General features: G+C 37.1%; 1 protein-coding gene across 1 annotated transcript in view; it reads left to right on the forward strand.

Moving 5' to 3' along the window:
- The window catches only part of LOC139722371 (methyltransferase-like protein 27), a 48172-nt gene that overhangs the window by 20854 nt on the left and 4020 nt on the right, over window positions 1-23298 (forward strand). The window contains exons 3-5 of the mRNA XM_071633677.1: window positions 9933-10071; window positions 11901-11993; window positions 13109-13278. Coding sequence (XP_071489778.1) covers window positions 9933-10071; window positions 11901-11993; window positions 13109-13278 — 402 coding nt within the window. The remainder of the gene's footprint in view (window positions 1-9932; window positions 10072-11900; window positions 11994-13108; window positions 13279-23298) is intronic.

The following is a 23298-nucleotide window of genomic DNA, read 5'->3' on the forward strand; positions in this document are numbered from 1 at the left end:
TTGTTTTTGGATATCTCAGCCGTTTCAAAACAACTTTCCATCAAATAAACTTTGAGGTCCTCCTAGAATGGTATGCTCTGTAACATTTCATAAGTGGTTTTTCAGTATCTTGCAAACAGTTATCAAATGCTCAATTTTCATCCCCACTAATACTATACCATCCCTTTTACTATTCTCCTTAAAGATTCCCTGCAATCCAGATGTTTAAATGCTTCTTGGTCTATGCACAACCAAATCACTATATATGTCATAAAAATATGCTTCACATATCTTTAAACATTTTTCTTACTTTTTAAAGCACCGTGCTAAGTTCTGCCTCATAAAAAAAATCCTTCAGATCATCTTTATTCATATTGGAGCTGTGATATCCTCCGGTGACACTCGAGCGGAACAACACACACAGTTACATACATATGCCCCATAAGGAATGCCATTCATTGCTAATAGTATTACCTTATAATCGTTGGTAATAACAATGTATGTTAAAGGGACTGTACAGAGCGTATATAAAAAAAAAGGTAATCCAACTTTGGAGGGCTGCCATTTCTTAAATGTCAGTTATGAAGAGCACAATGTTAGTTGTCGGGAAAGAAGAACTCTTCCTCTTTCCATTAATACCTAATTATGTTGACTATTGTCATGCATGACTGAGCACATGGACTTTAAAGACAACAATGACAAATTGCACTTTTTCCAAGTTGGCGTGTTAATGTGAAGGAACAATGCATGTCTGACTGCATGGATGAGATCTGTCAATGAAAGTGGTCAAATCATCAGGCCAGTCTGCACGACTGCAGATTCGTGTTTTAGGGTTTCTTCTAACATTTTATGGTTCATAATCATCAACATGGTCACATTGTCGATATTTTTTCCTTCCCATTATGGCGAAACCATTACCCATTTTACTCTCTTCATATTCAAGACATGGTTTGCCACTGGGTTGAATTTGAACAGAGAAAAATGGATTGTGTGGGTTGGCCTCTGTGGGAGCGACCAAGTTATCGGACAAAAGGTTTAAGCCCTCAAAATCATGAGAATTGTGCAAAATTTGACTAAAGTATGAAACTTTTACCAGTGTTAGTACATACCATAAGATTCATTTTAAGACCGGGAGGTAAGTCTGATTTGACCTCTGATGACCTCCAGAGGTCAAGGAATTTTGAATATCAGAATATTGATGTTTGGAGGCATTTGTGAATGATAGGCTTAGATCTTGGTTACGCTGCACTAAATATGCAATTGTACTACAAATCTTCTGATTCCACAGGACATTGACAGGTTTCTACCTTTGTCCTCTGATGACCTTTAGAGGTCAATGACCTCAAAATACCATAATATTGATCTGTGATGTTGTTAGTTAATGATAAACATGGTTAAGATGTGCAAAACAAGCATATCTGTTTTGCAATGAAACTGTCTTCATATTCCAAAGAGCTAGCAAAGACAGGTTTCTAACTCTGACCTCTGGTGACCTTTTAGAGGTCAATGACCTCAAAATATCATAATATTGATCTGTAGTGTCATTAGTTAATGATAAACATTGTTAAGATGTACAAAACAAGCATACCTGTTTTACAAAAAATTGTCTTCATATTCCAAAGAGCACCGATAGGGATATACCTTTGACCTCTGGTGACCTTTAGAGGATGTAAAAAACAAACACAATTGTAGCCCAGATGGCTCCTAGCACATGTTTATGATAAAGAATAAAATAGAATAGAATAGAATAGAATAGGATAGAGAGTAAAAGAAAACAGGACACGGCAATCGTTTTCCCAGACACCCTGTGAGGTCAATTATGCTCAGTCTTTTCCCCTTCTTGGAGTTTATGAAACCGTTTATCTTCCTTCCAGCCATTTCCTTTCTCTTTTTGTGTGTGTGTTCAAAACCACCTATTCCAGGAAAAGTCTATGGTCGTAGGAATTTATGAGTTTGATGTTGGCTACTTTCCCCGCTAGTGGTCAGCACTCTCCATCCCCAAAGCCCCGCGCCAAATTACGGGGAATGACGTGATGACGTGTTTTTGCCTTCTGATCCCCAAACATAAATGACCCTCTGAGCTGGAAGGTGCCCTCCTGCCAGAATTTATCCCTCTATTTTAGCATTTATTGTTTAGTGGAGTGGGTCAAATAGGAACTCCAAAGACAAATTCAGGGATAATGACCCAAAACAAAGATGACGTTGGTTGCCATATAGACACTAATATCCATTTGGTTTATCATTTTGATATCCAAGAAACAAAGTCTTTACCAGTGGTTACAGAGAACATGTTAGTGAATGAAGAGACTAAAAGACAGTGGGCGAGTTAATCAGAAATTGAGATGAATCATTGAAAATTGAGTTTTCACAGAAACGAATAGGAGGAGCAAATTGAACATTTGACCAGTAAGGACTTAATTTCTAGCGAACACCAACCCCAATATAAGATTGAGCCAATGAAATGCTTTAGGGAAAGGCAGTTTGTAAGTAAATTAGTTATAAAAAAAAAATGTCTCAGCCGAAAAATCAGTTAGAGTGGCAAGCACAGTGGGAGCGGCTTCACACTATGTAGTGAAGCAAAGGCTGCAGAGTATTTTGGAATTTTGAGGAACTTTGAGAATAGTTGGAGACCACGGAGATAAAGTCAGGAATTCCCCTTCTTGGTACATCATGCAGCAGGACATTAGGAAAAACTATGAGTCACGATAAGACAAAACTTTGGTTTACGCCAATTTGGAGTGCAATTACAAACTGGTGTCATCGGAGATGTTGAAGCGCACTGTCAGACTGATACAAAGTGGAGAGTGATGGTGACGAAGAGAATACTGACAGCGTGACGGCAGACCGCTCAACGGACGGCCCAGTCACACTGACGAGATCAACCATGACATGCAGACGAGGACCTCATTAGTCGACCGAGAGTAATCATTTAAGAGGAATGACTTTAATTTACGTTTAAAGATATTTCAAGAGATGTAGTAGTCTGATATGTTAAGGGGAAAATCATTCTACACTGTACTGCTTGCAGTCTTGTGAACATACTTGTATCTTTAGCGAAAACTGTTCGAGTACGTGGACAGTGATAAGTAGGCCCCTATAAATCACTCTGTCGAGTAAATTATATATGAACCAAATTGCTTCTTTTGAACATTTATTGTATTGAAAAGTTCTTGGTAATTCTTTTCCAGGCAAAATTTGTACATGAAAATTCCGATGTTAAAAGCATGTGATGGGAAATGTAAACAGTATGTGCGAATGCTTCTACTCTCTAAAAAAAAAAATCGAGTGAAAATATTCACTCTTAAATGAGTGAATACAAAAAAGAGTGAAATTAGAGTGAAATTGGAGTGAATTTTGAGTGAAAATGTTCATTTTCACTCATTTTAGAGTGACGTCAGGGATCACTCCAAAATCTTCGAGTGATCCCTGAGGTCACTCCAAAATGAGTGAAAATGAACATTTTCACTCAAAATTCACTCCAATTTCACTCTAATTTCACTTTTTTTTGTTTTCACTCCTTTAAGAGTGAATATTTTCACTCGATTTTTTTAGAGAGTATGTTTCCTGCTAAACTTGTTTGTTAGTGGGGAAAAGAAAAGAAAAGAGAAGAGAAGTCTCGCTCTACCACGTCTATACATACCACAATGCCTACGGATAACTTTGTTTCACATTGTTAGTTGGGGGAAAGAAAAGAAAAGAAAAGAGAAATCTCGCTTCATGAGAGATGTTCAGATCCCGCTCGACACCACAACGCCTTCTGATGTCTGGGCTGAAGGTGGGTTTGAATGTCCGAAAGGGCCGATAGAGCACCAACAGTAAGTGCAGATTAATTGGCACGCTATCTTTTGAAGAGAAACAATACTTTGTTTCACACAATATGATAGCAGAAAGACAACTGATAATCATCCGCTCATGTGAAATCAAGCAGAAGTTTTTCAAAACAGTTCAAGAGGCATCTTGGTGAGTTGTACAGTCTGTTAAACATGCCAATATACTGTGAAAAACAAATTGAAGGCCACCTGCAATAGGCCACCTGCAATACAGCCTCGCATTTTTCGACATCACAAAAACTTTGATCAACATGTTCCATACTCTTGATGGGGAGGGAAAATAAGAAACAACAACATTGCAAGATTGATGCATTTCTGCCAAGACAACAGACAGGAACTGATTCCACGTAAAATACAGAAACATGTATTTTGATTTTTCCATGCATTTTTCCCATATCATTACACACAATCATTACACACGTACAATGTATACTTGATATGGTGTTCAGCTCACTGTGTGCAGACTGAGTACGACCCGATAATTCAGAACCTCTGCCTGAGAAAGGATTGTAGCCTATCCCGTGAGTCAAAAAGAAGCTTTCTTATCATCTCGTGCATCCTGTACTCTATGTGCAATGCTCTCATCATAGATACAAGCTTGCCTTCACCCTAACTGTTTAGATATTGCCAGTGGAAGACTCTGATGATCGCATACAGTGGCTGTGCACCTATAAGAACGCTGCTGGTCTGACCTCAGGATGTCTATCCAGTTTAGTCGTGGAGGAGATCTGTCTGCCGATCCGTGCAATGTACGTAGGCTCAATCGCGTGCTTCACTAAAGACGCAGATGCTGCCCTGTCTTGACAGAGATCGAGGGTATAGATCTAGACCAATTTCAGCAGGTTACACTGAATCATCACTTGCTGGCAGAGAGTCTTAACCGGATCATGCAGGTGATATTACCCGCTGCCAGCGTACCCTGATTCACACATTGGATGCAAACCGGATGGCAGCCATATTGGAAACAACCAATAATTTGGGCATGGGGGCACAAGTCTTGGCCAGGCCCAAGTGTTAAGAAGTATCGAGCATAAAGAAGGCAATTAGAGTAAATAGTAGTTCCACTCCTATTTGGAATTGAGGTACCTAAACAAGTCATTGAAAAAATGCCCCAAATTGCCTGACGTAATCACCCAAACTTAATTGGATGACAATAACAAGTTGCAAGACACAGGGTTGCTTCATGTGGAATGCATGTTATGCCTCACAGTATGTCGCTTTCCAGATGGTCCATGACGTCACTGCATGCTCCAGGACCATGAGTTATTCATCGGAACCATACAGCCCACGAGCTTGACACTGACCAACACAGGCCCGCCAGCTCGAAATTAGGTAGCATTTTCCATGAGCCTGACACTTAGGCAAACCAGGCCCATAAGAGCCCGACACATGGGGGTAGGGGGAGGTCCACAAGACCTACACTGAATAGATTAAGCTTTCTGATGTAATACACATATTAATCTCGTGGGCCTTGTTTTCCTCGAGTGTCGAGCTCGAGGACCGCACAGCTTGTGGGCCTATTATATTTGATGTCGAGCTCATTGACCTTGTTCATCCAGTGTTTAGGTCACAGGATGTATGACTCGTGGGCCGCGTAACTCATGGGCTGTACGACCAGTGGCGTATCTGGGGGGGGGGGGGGGGGGGGCAAGGGGGCACGTGCCCCGAGCGCCACTCCTTGGGGGCGCAAGAAAAACGAAAAAAACAAACGAATAAAAGACGAAGAAAAAGATTAAAAAAACGAAGAAGAAGGAAAAAAAAAAAACCTCGCCCGGAAAGGAGGGTGGGGCAGAAAAACAAATCAAACAAGAGAAAAACAAAACATGATGATGACACGGACAAAATGACAATGTTTATTGTGTTCACACAAGAATTCCATGTTCTGTCAGCTGAAATACAAAAATTTTCGGCTCGCTCGATGCGTTCGCTCGCCAAAATTTATATAAATAAAGAAGGTAAGAACAAAACGTGATGATGACGCGGACAAAATGACAATGTCTATTGTGTTCACACATGTCATTTCATATTTAGCAGGCGAAATGTTTCACGGAGCAGCGGCTGCAATTTCTTTCGTTCTGAAGTGATCGCCAATTGGATCAAAAGAAGGAGCCAACGGTTTCGAACATATGGGGAGGGGGGCGCAAAAAAAAATCAAGTAAGATAAGAACAAAACGTAATGATGACGCGGAAATATACAAATTTCGGCTCACTAGCTAGTACAATTTAGAGTATTTTTTTCAAGTCTACAGTTTGTTGGTATAAATCGTTATCTATAAGGCCATCACTATATCTTGATTAGGATTGTAAGATTAAATAAGCAAAAAATGACAAGAATTCAATGTTTTGTAAGCTGAAATACAAAAATTTTCTGCTCGCTCGCCAAAATTTATCCAAAAAAAGAGAAGAAGATAAGAACAAAACGTGACGATGACACGCACAAAATGACAATGACTATTGTGTTCACATGTCATTTTATATTAAGCAGGAAAAATGTTACACGGAGCAGCGGTTGCAATTTCATTCGTTCTGAAGCGATCGCCGATTAGATCAAGCGAGGACGCCAACTGTTTCGAATAATGGGGGGAGCAAAAAAAAAAACAAATCAAAAAAGATAACAAAATGTGATGATGACGCACACAAAATGACAATGTCTATTGTGTTCACACATGTCATTTCATATTAAGCTGGAGAAATGTTACGCGGAGCAGCGGCTGCAATTTCATTCGTTCTGAAGCGATCGCCGATTGGATCAAGAGAGGACGCCAAAAGTTTGAAACATATGGGGGGGGGGCAAAAAAACAAATCAAAAAAGATAAGAACAAAACGTAATGATGACGCGGAAATATACAAATTTCGGCTCACTCGCTCGTACTGATTTGGAGTACTAGTATTATAAGTCCTGAGTTTGTTGGTATAAATCGTTATCTATAAGGTCGTCACTATATCTTGATTAGAATTGTAAGATTTAATAAGCAAAAAATGACAATAATTCTATGTTTTGTAAGCTGAAATACAAAAATTTTCGGCTCGCTCGCTGCGCTCGCTCACCAAAATTTATCCAAAAAAGAAAAGAAAAAAGAGATAAGAACAAAAAGGCCGTCACTATATCATGATTGGAATTGTAAGATTTGATTAGCAAAAAATGACAAGAATTCCATGTTTTGTAAGCTGAAATAGGCCTACCAAAATTTTCGGCTCGCTCGCTGCATGTGGACTTTGTTTAAAGTCCCTACCAGGATGGGGTTGGGGTTGAACACTTTTTCAGAAATTAGGGGCGCAATTTTCGCGCTTGCCCCGGGCGCCGTTTTCCCTAGATACGCCACTGTGTACGACTCTGGTTGTTTGACTCGTGACGTACATCTGATGAGGTGGGCCTGTTGTTTCCTGGTTAGCATCTGTCACCGTTTCATCAAGTTCAAGGGACTTTGTCATATGCCTGTTCACAAACTATTAAGCATCAACCCAAAATATGGTACTCCTCACCCCACCTTCCATGTTTAAGCGTACAAATTTTGTCCAGTGCAAATTGGATAATGTTGTACATAATTCATGCAAGCTAGTCTGCATAACTAACCCAAATATAAATATCATATTTGAGGTCACTGCCATCACTGAAGACACGTACGCTTCATTTCTGAAGTAATTGACCGCTAACATTCCTGAGACCTGTTACTATGAACCAATGCTATGTGGATTGTGCATGCATACTTTGATTATAACGTCAAGGCGTGATTTGTACATGATTAAACATTTAGGAGTAAACCAATGAAGCAAAACATCAATATTTGCAATCCTACACAAATTTTGATATTCTAAAAGTCTGACCTCACATTGTCCTTGGAGGTCAAAGTTGGATATCCATAGGGTACCGTAATGACCAATGTTCTGTGGGATGAGAAGACACTTCTTGTAGCATAAATGCTAATAGCATAATGCATAATTGCACACCAGGTATACAGTTAACCATTCAATATACATCAAATATCAATATTTTGATATTTTGAGGTCATTGACCTGTCACAGTCCTCAGCGGTCAAAGGCAGAGACGTGTAAATAATTTCCCTTGATCTGAGGAATAGGAAAACTATTCAGTTGTAACACAAATGGATGTTTAGGACATCGTTATCGTGTTTATCATCAACCAATTGCACCAAATATCAAAATTCTGATAATTTGAGGTCATTGACCTCTGGAGGTCATTAGAGGTCAAAGCTAAAAACCTGTCAAGGATCTGCGGAACATTGAGACAATTCCACTGTTTAAAAAAAAATGGTTTTAGTACATCATTGCCGTGTTTATCATTAATCAATGACAAAATATCAATGTTCTGATATTTTGAGGTCATTGACCTCTGCAGGTCATCAGAGGTCAAAGGTAAACCTGTCAGGGTTCTATGGAACATGAAGACAATTCCACTGTAAGAAAAATGAGTCTTTAGTACATCATTACCATATCTAACATTAATCAATGACGCAAAATATCAATTTTTATCAAATTTTGAGGTCATTGACCTTTGGAGGTCATCAGAGGTCAATTCAGACTTACCTCCCGATCTTAAAATGAATCTTATAACATGTACTAACGCTGGTGAAGTTTCATGTTTTAGTCAAATTTTGCACAATTTTTTGGCTTATCTGCTCTACTACTATCTTACCTATCGACTGAACCCTGACTTATCACTACACTTCTTTCTATTAAAAAGAAATAATTGGGACTTGATGTAATCATTATATATGAAGAGTACTCGAAATGATAAAGTACATTATTATTTTTCGATTGTTCATTGTCCGATAACCTTTTCTTTCCATTTTCTAGAGAGCTACCATGGCGCTCTGTCAAATATTGACTGGGCGCATAGATTGTGACTGTGATGACGGTCAAGGACGTCATGATATATCATATGGTACTATCATCGTGTCAATAGCATGTACTAGTGATCATCTCAACACACCATATTCCCTTTTTGCCATCAAAAAGTCATCCTTTACTTACATGAATTACCTCTCGCCCTAATTCTTTTTCGTAAATTCTCAAATGTTATGTAGGTTTTCGTTTTTGGGAAATTGAATTCTACTACAAAGTATAAACTACAAAGTAACACATCATATTTCCTTTTTGCCATCAAACAGTTATCATTACTTACATAAATTAACCTCACGCCCTAATCTTTTTTCCTATAAAGTCTCAAAGGCTATGGTAAGATTTGTTTTTGGGAAATCGAATTCAACTACAAAGTATAAACTACAGGGTATAAGGGTATTAGATTCGTGATCGCGGGACGGGACAAAGAGTGTATCTGTCGAGGAATGAATTGCAAACCCATCTTATATCACTCCTATGAGCAAGAGGAGCTTGAATTGTCATTGTTATATAAGCTGGATAGTTAATCATTTATCATTGATATTGAAAAATATTAGTGGATGTCTGTGATGTCATAATCACCACATTTGACCTGCCTGATAATGAGTTAGGGGGATGGGGTGGGGTGATAAGGTGTTAGAGATATCCCTCGAATGATATGAGAGGGTGATTACCCTGGCAGATCATTTTGAACCTTTATGACTACTATAACAGAAGACATAATTTTCGCCCTTACAGTCAGTAAACGTTGTCTCAATGGTCTGATTGCTGGCATTTACTGTGTCATATTGGACAGCTCATTGAATATGGATGGGAACAAGAAATCATTGCAAGCCCTCCCCAAACTACAATATGTAAAAATAAACATAAAGAAGATTCTTGAGTATAAACTATTTTACAAATTACCCCGGCCCCTTTCGCAGGCGTTAAAGACTATCGTATTTTTTTTTTATTTTTGTTCCTTTTTTGTATAATACCACTATTATCATAATACACCAGGATTTCTTTTTTCTTAATCAAAGTTAAGGTTTGTTTGCTATTTAAAAAAATAAACGAGTAAGGATTATTCATAAGTTATGAGTAATGAAATTATATTTACTTCAAATTTGGATTTATTTATTGTATCGATTTCTCTCTACATTATAAATCAATTAAAATTCATTATGCAACTACTGGGTACATTAAGAGAGCAAAGATAGAATGAAAATTTAACTCCAATACAACTTAACTTGACCAATTCAATTATAATTTTTGACTCGACAGCTTGTCAATAAATATGGCTTCAAGAACCTTACGGGCGTAGACCCGTCAAGGCCTAGCCTTGATATTGCTCGGTCCAAGGGCGTCTACAAGGAACTCATCGAGTCTTTCGTTGGTCCGCAGCCCCTTCCTCCTGAGGACAGTGAGTATCGAAACATTTCTTGGTTTCATTATTTTTATACACATCAAAAATATATCGATATTTTATAGTAAGTACAGCTTGATAGTGTATAACCCTTGTGTCACTGTGTCTGTGCAATATAGCATATAATTAATATGCTTTATTCACATACACAGTTACACAAGGATTGAAGTTTACACCGATGGACATCGCTGTACATCAATGCCTATGCATTTTTAATAAGCTTTCACGCCTCCTTCTTCAGGTTGGCTATTACAGCATGGGGCAGCACCGCAGGGCTTGCGTGCATGCATATTGAAAATAGTAAATAAATAAATATAAATAAATAAATATATATACATGTATATATAAAGTATCCAAATGAAGACCCCATCTTCCAATGAATCCAATAAGACCTCTTTTTTTTTTTACATTGTCACACCCACTAGACTTTTTTCTTTGTTTTGTTTGTGTTTATATACTCTTCCCTTTTCTAAATCGTTAAGGCTTTAGTTTTTATGTATACATGTAACAGATGTGTAGTTAAGTTGATTTCTTTTGTTTGTTTATGTCACTGATCGGTAATTGTGTGAATCATGTTACTACAAATGTATTTGTTGTTTTATTTTGTGTATATACAGGGCGCCATTGTAAAGCAGTTAGCAAACTGAATGTGCCTACCCTGTATTGTTTTTAAAAGAAAACATGAATAAATAATAAAATATATATATATGTGTGTGTGTATGTGTGTGTGTGTTTGTGTGTGTGTTATATAAAAGTAAGGTGTGTATTCATAACGAAATTTGTGATTGGTTGAATTAGTATCATGTAACATTCACAGGTTTAGTTATATGTCACTTTCCATTCTTGATGTCAGAGTTGCTCTGTGATATCACAATGATTGTTAAAAAATGTTACATAACACAGAGTGACGGGTACAAAGGTGCGCCCAATTTCAGAATTGCTTTGTGACATCATTTTGCAAATAGTACTTTATGGAGTGTCAACTTTCTGGTATAGCTGAAAATAACTATTATCACGTGAAGCTCTTTTAATCTATCAAGTTTCTAGAGGATAGGATACATTTTTGATCCAAAATATAATAAGTTATATGAAACAGAGTTGTAAATATACTATGTTTGTAACTCTACTATATTTACTATTAGAAAATGGTACGTGCTCTGTTAGGCACTATAATTCTAGCTAGTATCACTCCAAATGCACGGGACAACATCGTGCTATTCCATTTCAACTCGACCTTCGGCCTCTGTGTCACGTGTAAAGATTTCGAGATAAAAGACCGAACCCTTATGCAATCCAGTTCAATCAGTAAAATGTTCTTCGGTCTCGGGCAACTCGGTTCGCTTAACAATAATGTCCCTTTGCATTTGAATCAGATTATGTTTGCTTATGATATGTATATTATGTTTGTATGTATGTATACGTATGCATTATGTCCTATAATTATAATAAAGTGGCGTATTGAACGATTATTATGTGTAAAGGCTTCATACGCTCTCACTGATCGTGGTAATTTACAATTGCCCTAACTCCTGTATGATGTTAGTCAAAAAGTAATGTAATGGCATCCACGTATGTACACAAACATATCCACACACAACACATAGATATTAATATCATCTTGTGTGTATGTCAGTGTGTGACTGCATAATCAATCAATCAATAATATATCAATTATATATTACTTTTCGATCAGATCTGATGTATGATCCTTGTCATTTCTTGTCATGTTTATTTTCAATCGCATAATGATATAGTCCAAAGGTCATTTCGTCATCATGACGATAATAGTTCAATCGATGGCTCTATAACGATTTTATATCTTCCAGATTCTTTTGATGCTGCCATCTCTTCCGGTGCTTTCCTTCCGGCTCACTGCGATGGGAGTAGCCTGAAAGACGTAGTAAGACTGGTGAAGCCAGGTACAACGTGATTCAAAATTACAGATTTAATTTCATTTAATCAATTTCCCTGTGCAATTGCAATATTTAATTTGAATACACATAATTACACTTAGATTTACGTTTACACCCACATAATAATTTTCCTGGGTAGGATAAACCTGGGTTTACGGTCAACAAAGTTTTTTTTTTTCTCTCTCTCTCTCTCTCTCTCTCTCCCTTGGTAAGCCTCGCATTAAAAATAAGTGTCATGGTAATCACAATTCAGTGGTGTCGGTTTGAAATAACCATATTTTAGCTAAAACTCGGTAAGCTGCCCCTAGTTTACCTTTATCTAATTTATCTACTTATGCTAGAATTCATTGATTTCAGCTTATGAAAGTGAAAATCATCATATCTTTATGAATATGATGAGAAAAGTCCACTTGAATAGACTTTGTACACAAAATCATATTTTTAGCCATTTTCGGTCTGACAGGCATGTATAACAGGTCGTGCAGCATCGTAACGGTATGAGCAATTTTCGCGAAAATGATGGCAAAAGATGTGCGAGACTTGAAAGTAAAAAGTCAGCGAACAGCGTGGTCAAAAAAATTCTCGCGGCAGACTAGTCATGGAAAATGTCGAGGGGATGGGGGCTGATCCCCCCCCCCCCCGACTGTTTGATGTGCTGAGTATAAGCAGTCATGAAAAATATACTCATAGCACTTACAGGGGAAAAGGAAAGGAAAGGACAAATAATAAAAAACAGTTTGCTGTCATGAATTCATTTGATTTGATTTCATTTGATATCAAATCAAATCGATTTCATAGTAATAATACAGAACTATACAATCCAACTACATTTATCTATATTAACTGTTGTTAATTCGATACAATTTCTTCATCCTTTACATACATTGATCTGAGAATATCACAATGATTCTCATCTTCCAATTTTCAAAAAAAAGAAAAAGAAAATGAAACACCTGATTCAATGATTTTGAATCATTTTGACAATAGATTCATTACATTGAAATGCCAGGGCCCTTTTCTAAATCTCCTTATGATTCATTGTATTGTGGTGATAATGTATTTTGTATATTTTGAATGCAATGATAGTCTGATTGATTCTTCAATTAAATTCTACTTTGCAGGTGGTCTGATCCTGATTGCAGTGAGACGATTTTTCATGGACGAAGTTGTGGAAGGGTTCTATTTCAAGGAAGCTGTCGAAAGTCTTGTAACGAGCAAAACATGCTCACTGGAAGTGGACTATGTTTCCGAGTATGCACAGGGACAAGATGGGGCCATTTTGATATTAACGGTATTGTAGATGAGATTATATAGCCATTTGAAGTTGACGCACAAGGTCTTTAATTACAGCGTTATGTTTTAAATCTCTATAACTTCTGAACGGATCGTTATGGCGGACTCTCTGTTGTTCTTTCAGTTGAAAAACTTTGGCAGTACATTATCATATAACAGATAATGACTGTTTTTGTATGGAATATTTATATAACCTCACAAGACTTTGAAGTTCAACGTCAAAGTCCATCGACTTTTGTCAATAACCCCCCCCCCCCTAAGTATAAGCTTTACATTCCATTCGGATTGGTCGTTCTGTATGTTCCTCGCATGTTCTTTACAATGTACTCAGAGCTCTCAGAATTCAAGTTAAGACTCCCAACTCCCAATCGGAGGACCCGAGTTCTATTTCCGCCCAGTGCTTACGTCCTTGGACAAGATGGTTTACCCACTATGTCCCTCTCGAATCAGGGTGTATAAATCCTGTAAATGGGTACCTAGCAACGCTAGGGAAATAATAATGGCAGGACCCTCTGGTAAAGCAGTGGCAACACTGAAGAGGCTACCCCGGATAGATAAGACCTGATTATTATTCATTTCATGTTATGAAATACGGATATAAGGATTTTTTTCCGATACAGAGAGAATGAAGACATATGTCCGAACAAACTCCAAGATAAAGACACGATTTCATCTGAAAAAGATATTCATCTTGAAATTGTACACAAAATAACTGAAAGTAAGAAAATTGCTAGATATGCATACTCTTCACTGTTTGATGAATGTGTGCCTGACAAATACATCTCTTTTTAGAAGGATTCTTTTCCACCTCCCGTTAAAGGGATAGTACAGTATTGGTGGAGATGAGAATTGGGCTTTTAACTTTTTGCGAGATACCAAGAAAACACATATGATATAGTACAGAGCATACTATTTTAAGAGGAATTCAAAGGTTATTTGATGAAAATTGGGTTTGGAATGTCTGAAACATCCAAAAACAAAGTAAAACAAAGTGATCGTAATAAAGTGTGGGTCCCACACTTTATTAGAATCGCTCTTTTTTGGATAACTCAGCCATTTGAAAACCAATTTTCATCAAATAAACGTTCAATTCCTCATAGAATTACATGCTCTTTCATATTTTATAAGAGGTTTCTCATTATCTCACAAAAAAATGTTAGAAACCTGAAATTAGGTCTCAACCAAAACTATATGATCCCTTTAATTTCACTCTCGATTGGCAAAAAATACACACGCTGAATTTTAAATGCACTATCGATAGTCGTTTGAGATCATTTTATCTTAAAAATTTTCATAAGACAATTGCTTTTAATGCGTTCTTATTTAAAATAAAAAGGAAAGACTCTCCCCTCTGTTCATTTTGTAATAAGGAACCTGAAACGATTGTTCATGTGTTTTGTGAATGCCCAGTGGTAAATCTTGTATGGTATGATCTATTGTTGACAATAAATAGAAAACAGTCCTCCAATAGAATCATCTCCTCTTTTGAAAAAATGTTGGCATTCAGGCTGACACATTTTTGACCTTTTTTATTTCTTGTATTTAAGTATTATATCCATTGCTGTATATTTAGTAGTAAATCGCCTAATATTGTGGAATTCAGAGCTCGATTAAAAAGAATGACGGATACAGAGTATTTTTTAGCAAAAAAGAAAGGTAAACTCCCATTGCGTTTTAAGAAATGAAGATTTGATGTTTAGAGTAATTTTTTGCTAGTCTTTCATGTGTCTGCTAATCTATTATATGGGTAATACCGTGGAAACGTACTACTTATTACAATACCCTTGGTGCCGTGAGGTTTCGTTTCTCATAATTATTAGTTCTTCTGTTTCATAAGTATACGGGTATTTGTACCAATACATAATATGGAAATGGAGATCATTTCGTAGGGATCAAGGAGATAGACTTACTTGGTCAGATTTTTGTTTTTGTACATGTATCTCTGATTCTTGTGTTCATAGTTTCTACTATACAGTCTGGAAACATTTCTTGTAATCATGTGAAAACTGCTCTATCTAATCCTGTGAATATTTTGATTCTGTATGATTGATTTGTTGATTTGATCAATAAAGACTTAAAGAAAAAAAAAACTCCAAGATAAGAAGTGTATTTTTCACTGTCTCTTCTGTATACTTATCATATACCTCTGCTATGTCGCAAGTGATTGCGCATTTTTTCGAGTACTTGTTTACTACTCTATACGTTTAACCCATGATATTGACGAATATGAAGAATTTAACTATATTATAAACCATGACAAAGTAAAACTTTCGTGTGCTGTCACCAGTCCTCAACTCGAGTTATGTGTGTCATGATAGCAGAATGCAGAAATACTGTAAATGTTATTTGTACTTTGTCAGAACCCACGAACTCGATATTTTTTCTTCTTGAACTCTGAATGTATTTTTGTGACCAAAACTTTAATCGATATACATATACGCGCACACAAAAAAGGACAGACCTGCACATTCTGTCAAATTAAATTGAGTTGTTTGCTCTATCACTTGTATTGGATTATAATCATTCATTCTTATGTGATGAACTTACTGAAACTATATGATCTTGACGCAATGATATATAAAAATTGTTCCAATTTATTCCCAATTATTTCAGTCCTCTTAACAACGCAAAGTGGTTACAATTCCACACTCCCATTGCGATGTACTTTTTTGAGACCGACAATGCATGAACAAATTTATATTCTCATGTCATTATTAACACCACTTTTGTGGTCAGGTTTGCTGTTATATCAATCAAACGAAAGTGAATGTTATCATACTATTACTCACTTCTCGGCCTTTGGCAAAACCGAAGTGCTACTAATATATATGCATGTATATATATATATATATATATATATATGTACATATATATATATATGTATATATTATATATATAATTCTAACAATATTGATGAACAGACTTGTTATACAAGAGGTTTACTATTGGACGAGAAAAATAAAACGAGTAAATGCATTAGTAAACTAGACCAAGTTGGTACGAGTTTTATTGCTGTCTTTTCGATCTTTTCGAATTTCGATTCATCAATGATTATAATTGAGATGGATTGTATATTTTATAGCAAATGTAAGTAGAATGTCGAGTGCCGGGAGAAATTGAAGTGATTGATACAGTGATTTACTGAAAAGAAATAAGATTGTTGAGACTTTGAGAGATCATATGATATTAAACTAGGTTAACAAAACGGACGATATTATGCATGGTAAAAGTCCATTATATACAGTCATCAAGTACGCGTCCGCATTTTCACCTTCATTCTAAACACTGAAATAGACGTGCAGGTAAATGAGGTCAAACTAAATCTGCACCTTCCGTGACATTTCAGGCTTTGATATGCCTGTAAGAATGCGAAATTGTATCATTTAGGAGTTTATGAACGATATATATATATATATTTTTTTTTTTTGGGGGGGGGGGGTCATAATTTCGTTTTGGTGCTCGTAATGTAGGGAATCTGCTCCTCCAAAATGTTAAACAGAACGCCACTCGTGTGGCAATAGACTAGGACCGTTGGGCGTCCAACATTAAACACACACACACACACACACACACACACGCATATATATACATATATATGTTATATACATATCCAACATATTTAAATCCTCCTCTACAAAGTGTTACCAGAGGCATTAATGTTTTCGGGTTGTCTGTCCGTCTTTCAGTTCTAAATCCATTTTGAGGACAGGGTGAGCTAAGGCTGTAAGGGATGGTACAGTTTCGGTTAAAATGGAGCTTGAGGTTTCCAACTTTTTTGAAGGTGATTTTTTTTTAGATGATGAGAAACTTCTAATGAAATATAAAAGAACATAATTCTAAGAGGAATTTAAAGTTTATTTGATGAACCGAAGATTGGTTTTGAAATGGCTGACATATCGAAAATAAAGCGATCCTAATAGAATTTGGAACCCATGCACCTGTTATTAGGATCGCTTTTATATACGTTGTTATTAGATATCTCAGTCATTTTTAAACTGATTTTCTTGAAATAGACTTTGATTTCGTATTCTACACACACATACTCATGAATATGCTTTGATTTCGTGTACAGAAATAGAAAAGAAAGAATGGGTGGTGGCGTGGGTTTATACATCCCCAACAAATTTGAATATTCTATCCACGAAGAATTGAATGTCATGACTGATGTAGTTGAATCTCTTTTTGTTGAAATGGTAAACCCGAATGGGAAAAACATACTGATTGGAGTTGTTTACAGACCCCCCTGGATCGAATCCGAATGATTTTTTGTTGTATGTACAAAATTTAATGCAGAACTCTATTTTTACAAATAAACATGTATATTTAATGGGTGATTTCAATATTGATCTTATGAAATGTAACTCCCAACATATTTCGCAAGAATTTGTAGAAACCTTAATGTCTGTTTCTTTATTACCGTTAATTTCTAAGCCGACCCGTGTTACTGACCGATCTGCCACTTTGATTGATAATATTTTTTGTAATATTCTCCCAATTCCCGAGTCTGGTATTGTTTTATCTGACATCTCTGATCATTATCCAATCTTTACACAAGTGCCAATTAAGTTATCTCCTAGGCAAAATAATTATCAGAGACGTCGTAAGATTACGGCCAATAATCTTATTAATTTGCAAAATAGTTTAAAAGATATTGATTGGTTTTTTGTATACAACAATACCGATCTTGATTTGTGTTATGATTATTTTATGAAAACTATCACTTCTAAAATTGATGAACATATTCCGTTTTGCACAAGGAAAAGTTCTTATAAAAGAACTCCAAGACTCCCGTGGATAACCCAATCACTTTTAAGATCGATTAATAGAAAAAATAATTTGTTTTATAAATACAGGAGTAACCCTACGGATAAAAACAGACAAAAATATGTGACTTACAAAAACACGCTTACTAATTTATTGCGTTTACAAAAGAGAAAATTTTATGTCAACCAGATAATGAAATATAAAAATGATAAAGAATACTTGGAAAACAATAAAAGATGTTATGAATACATCTAATGATGCATCTAGTATTTCAGAAGTACGATGGGGTAATACCTCAAGCAATGTACCTGCTGGTATGGCCGAAATTTTTAATGATTTTTTTGCATCGATTGGGAAAAATTTATCACAAAGTATCCCTTCATCTAATAAAGTGTTTTTTGATTTTTTAGATATACCTAATCCTAAAACTATATTCTTGGACCCTACGTATAACGAAGAAGTTATTGATATTATTAATAATTTGAAAGAAGGGAAAAGCCCAGGTTGTGATGGAATCGATAATTATTTGTTGAAAAATATAATTCTTCAAATAATAGATCCTTTAGTATATATTATTAATCTATCACTTAGTACTGGGCTTGTACCAAGTCAAATGAAGACTGCCAAAGTTATACCTATATATAAGAAAGGGGAGAAAAATGATGTCAATAATTACAGACCAATATCGTTATTAACTTCAATTTCTAAAATTTTGGAAAGAATAGTATATATCCGAACTGTAAAATTTTTCAATATGAGTAATATATTTACGAATTTTCAATTTGGATTCAGAGAAAATCACAACACCACCCACGCTTTACTTACCTTTGTGGAAAAGATTACACATGCACTTGATACATTCTCGCATACAATAGGCATCTTCCTGGACTTCTCAAAGGCTTTTGATACGATTAATCACGGTATACTTCTTTCTAAGTTATCCCATTATGGTATTCGCGGAAAAGCCTTGCAATGGTTTACGAGTTATTTATCTGACAGATTTCAATATGTACATGTGAACAGTTTTGATTCTTCTATGAAGAAAATAGAATGTGGTGTTCCGCAAGGAAGTTTGTTAGGCCCACTGTTATTTATAGCTTACATTAATGATTTTTATAGATCTTCAGATAAACTCTCTTTCATATTATTCGCGGATGATTCCAATCTTTTTTATTCCCACCCTGACCCTAATACTTTGATTAGTACAGTGAATGATGAATTGAAGAATGTCTCACAATGGATATATGCAAATAAATTGTCACTGAATATTGAGAAGACAAAGTATATGTTTTTCAGTAATTCTTTAGATAGATTACCAGGTAATGTTATATTTGACACTAATCCCCTAGAAGAGGTTTCGTCTATTAAATTCTTAGGTGTTTGTGTTGATAATAAGTTATCATGGAAGTGTCACATAAACAATATTTGTAAAGTAATTGCACGTAACATAGGCATAGTGAATAGATTGAAATATTATCTTCCTTCTTCGGCTTTGATTACGCTTTATTCAAGTTTGGTATTGCCGTACTTGAATTACGGAATTCTTGCTTGGGGGAATACATATTCGACATTGTTAGATAAACTTTTTCTTCTGCAAAAGATGGCGCTCAGAATCGTTTTTAACCTTCATATCCGAGCACATACTGATAAGCTTTTCCTTGAGCACAAAATTCTGAAAATAAAAGAGTTGTATTTGTTTCAACTTGGTCAATTTATGTTTAATTACAACTGCAATCATCTACCCAAAATATTTTATTCTTTATTTCACCGTAACAGCCACGTACATAACTATCCCACTAGACAATCTAAAGAATTTCATCTTCCCTTAGTTAGAACTGTACACACTCAAAATACATTTGTTTATACCGGACCCAGATTTTGGAATAGCTTAGATAATGATCTAAAAGAATCTGTGAAGTTAATTACATTTAGGTATAAACTCAAAAAATATTTGTTTTCTAAATATACCAGTTAATTCTGTTCAATGAAAAAACCCGTCATGTTTCACTTTTCCTTGAGATTTTGTAGTGTGTCCACAGACCTTTTCCATCCCTCTCCTTTTCCTTCTCTATTCTTCCCTGCTCCTTTTTCCTCGTTCTTCGTTGTCCAGTATCTGTCTGAGTGCATTTCCTCAAATTCTGTTGTTTCTGTGTATTGTGTTATTGTTGTTGTTGTTGTCGTCGTTATGTTTTTTTGTGGCCGATTGCATATCTTCCTTTCAGTTCAATTTTCCTGGCACACCTGGCCCCATAGTGTCTGTGCCACAAATGTGATGTGTTATATAGTTTATACGTTTGCATCCTAAAATCCTAGTAAGTATTGTTCATAGTATCAACATCATTATATCAATGAGTAAAATGTACAATAGTATATAGAAGAATTTAAAATGAATATGTCTTATTGGTATAACAAATTGGTGCTGTTGTTGTTTTGTTCCAGTGTTCCACGTTTTACAAGCGTGGCTTTTTTAGTGGAACACTGTTTTCCATCATTGTGATTATTTACTATTTTTGTTGCCATGACAAAGTGCATTGTTTCTTTTTTACGACATCATTCGTGTATAATTTATATTGTATTGAAAAAAAAAATCCTTTATCGGACGAGTGTAAGAGAAATGAAAAAAAAATTGTATCACTTTGGATTATGTCAACTTTTTCTTTTCTTTTCTTTGTGATGATGGAAATAAATAAACTATTGAAACTATTGAATTGAATAAATACATGCGTTTGTAACAATGCACCAGCATAAGTACAGCCGTCAAGTATAGGCCGTGTCACACCTTTCCGGGCAAGATAAGCGGGCTTGTTGCGAGTAGGGATTTTCCAGCACACAGAAGAATTTTTTCGCGGGCGGACAAGAATGTTTACGAGTTTCGCACTTGTGTCTTACCTGCTACTTACCTTCTACTTGCGTGTATTTCGTGTGACCAGCGTGGGAGCTTTGAAACCAATCCGTTTTCTGTTACGAGCGACTTACGGGTACTAAGAAGTACCTGCGAGCGAACCCCCACGACTCACTCGGAACAAGTTTTGAGCATGCTCAAGGCCTTGTCGTATCGTATCGGGGGAAGTTTAGCGGGTTGACTTGCTGGGGAAACAAATTTGCAACCCGGAGCTCTCCGCAGTTGGTCCGCACCTGACAGTACCCAGCGCGTATCTCACCCGTAGTTACCCGAAGGTGTGTTCATGCAAAGTCCGATTTACCCGCAGCCAAGTTTTGAGCATGACCAAAACTTTTTACGGATGAGTCGCGTGGATTGCCCGCAGAGGTCCACGTAGAACGCCAGTAGGAGGCCCTTAGCGGCAGCACCTCCCAGGCAACTCCCACGCAGGTATACCTCGCAGTCCCCGTATGCGGTCAAGATAATGACATTCTGTGGGACTTCTGCCATTCCTTCAGAGGAATTCCTTCACTGAGTTGTCAGCCCCCACACGCCTGGCACACAGGTCACACAGTATACCCGCAAATAGAACTTAAGTAGAGCGCGTCCAGCAAGTAAGATGCACGCACTGACTCGCCCAAATCCTTGTCCGCCCTCAGAAATTGTCCTGTATGCCGGAAAATCCCCACACCGCGTAGCTTGCCCGGAAAGGTGTGACAGGGCCTATTGCATGGTTGCGGGTAAAAAGATTTGCGTGCGCACCTCCGGGCGACTATTGTTACGGGAATCATAAAGTAATTTTGACGATCTGTATGCTTGTGCGTGTGTGCGTGAGCAATAATGGGACTACAATACATTACGGAATGTGATACATTCAACAACGCAGTCATTGAGGAACATTGTAAGTTTTCCTTATATGGATTATGGAATGACGGTGTGAAACGATCTACAAATTATATACTGTCAGCAACATAAGGTGAATGGCATAACAATAAAATGCGAGCGAGCGGAGCGAGCGAGCTTACAAATTTTGATATTCTACAGTTCCCAAACTGGGGTTTGTAGCTATATCTTTCACTTTGGAAATTAATGTGGCGGCGCATCGAGCGCAACTGCTGGCAATTACTGGCAGCAACATTAGGAGAATGGCATAACGATTCAATGCGAGCGGGCAAAGCGAGCGAGCTTGAGAATTTTGACATTTTACAGTCCCAAAACTCCCGTTTGTAGCTATATCTTTCGCTTTGGAAATTAAGGGGGGGCATCGGGCGCAACTGCTGGCAATTACTGGCAGCAACGTTAAGAGAGTGGTATAACGATTCAATGCGAGCGAGCGAAGCGAGCGAGCTTGAAAATTTTGACATCTTTCAGTCCCAAAACTCCCGTTTTTGTAGCTATATCTTTCGCTTTGGAAATTAAGGGGGGGGGCATTGGGCGCAACTGCTGGCAATTACTGGCAGCAACGTTAGGAGAGTGGCATAACGATTCAATGCGAGCGAGCGAAGCGAGCGAGCTTGAAAATTTTGACTATTGTTACAGTCCAAAAACTCCCGTTTGTAACTATACCTTTCGCTATGGAAATTAAGGGGGGGGGGGCATCGGGCGCAACTGCTGGCAATTACTGGCAGCAACATTAGGAGAGTGGCATATAACGATTCAATGCGAGCGAGCGAAGCAAGCGAGCTTGAAAATTTTGACATTTTACAGTCCCAAAACTCTCGTTTGTAGCTATATTTATCTTTCGCTTTGGAAATTAAGGGGTGGGGGCATCGGGCGCAACTACTGGCAATTACTGTCAGCAACATTAGGAGAGTGGCATAACGATTCAATGCGAGCGAGCGAAGCGAGCGAGCTTGAAAATTTTGACATTCTAGAGTCCAACAACTGCCGTCGTAGCTATGTTTTTCGCTTTAGAAATTAAGGGGGAGGCGCACCGGGCTCAACTGCTGGATGCGAGCGAGCGAAGCGAGCAAACTTGAAAATTTTGACATTTTACAGTCCAAAAGCTGCCGTTTGTAGCCATATTTTTTCCCTTTTAGTCATATATATACATGTTTATTTTGTTTTCTTTGTTTATTCATTTATTTTTATTATCATTATCTATTTATTTATTTATTTTTATTTTATTTCATTTTTTTTTTGGGGGGGGGGGCTTTTTTTTTGGGGGGGGGGGGCTTTTTGGGGGGGCAAAAATGCGTTTTGCCCCCCCCCCCCCCACTTTTTGGATTGGGGGGGGGGGGGGGGCCGGCCGCCCCCCCCCCCCCCCCCCCCCCCCCACTTCCGGCGCCTATGACTGAAATTCATTAGGAAAGTACTTCAAACATAAGGGAGAAGCTGAAAATTAAAAGTAAATTCAATATTTAACTCTACGCC

Source organism: Diadema antillarum, unplaced genomic scaffold, assembly GCF_040938485.1.
Source record: "Diadema antillarum isolate AM-2024a unplaced genomic scaffold, OU_Dant_1.0 scf00000164, whole genome shotgun sequence".
In the NCBI taxonomy this organism is placed as follows: domain Eukaryota; kingdom Metazoa; phylum Echinodermata; class Echinoidea; order Diadematoida; family Diadematidae; genus Diadema; species Diadema antillarum.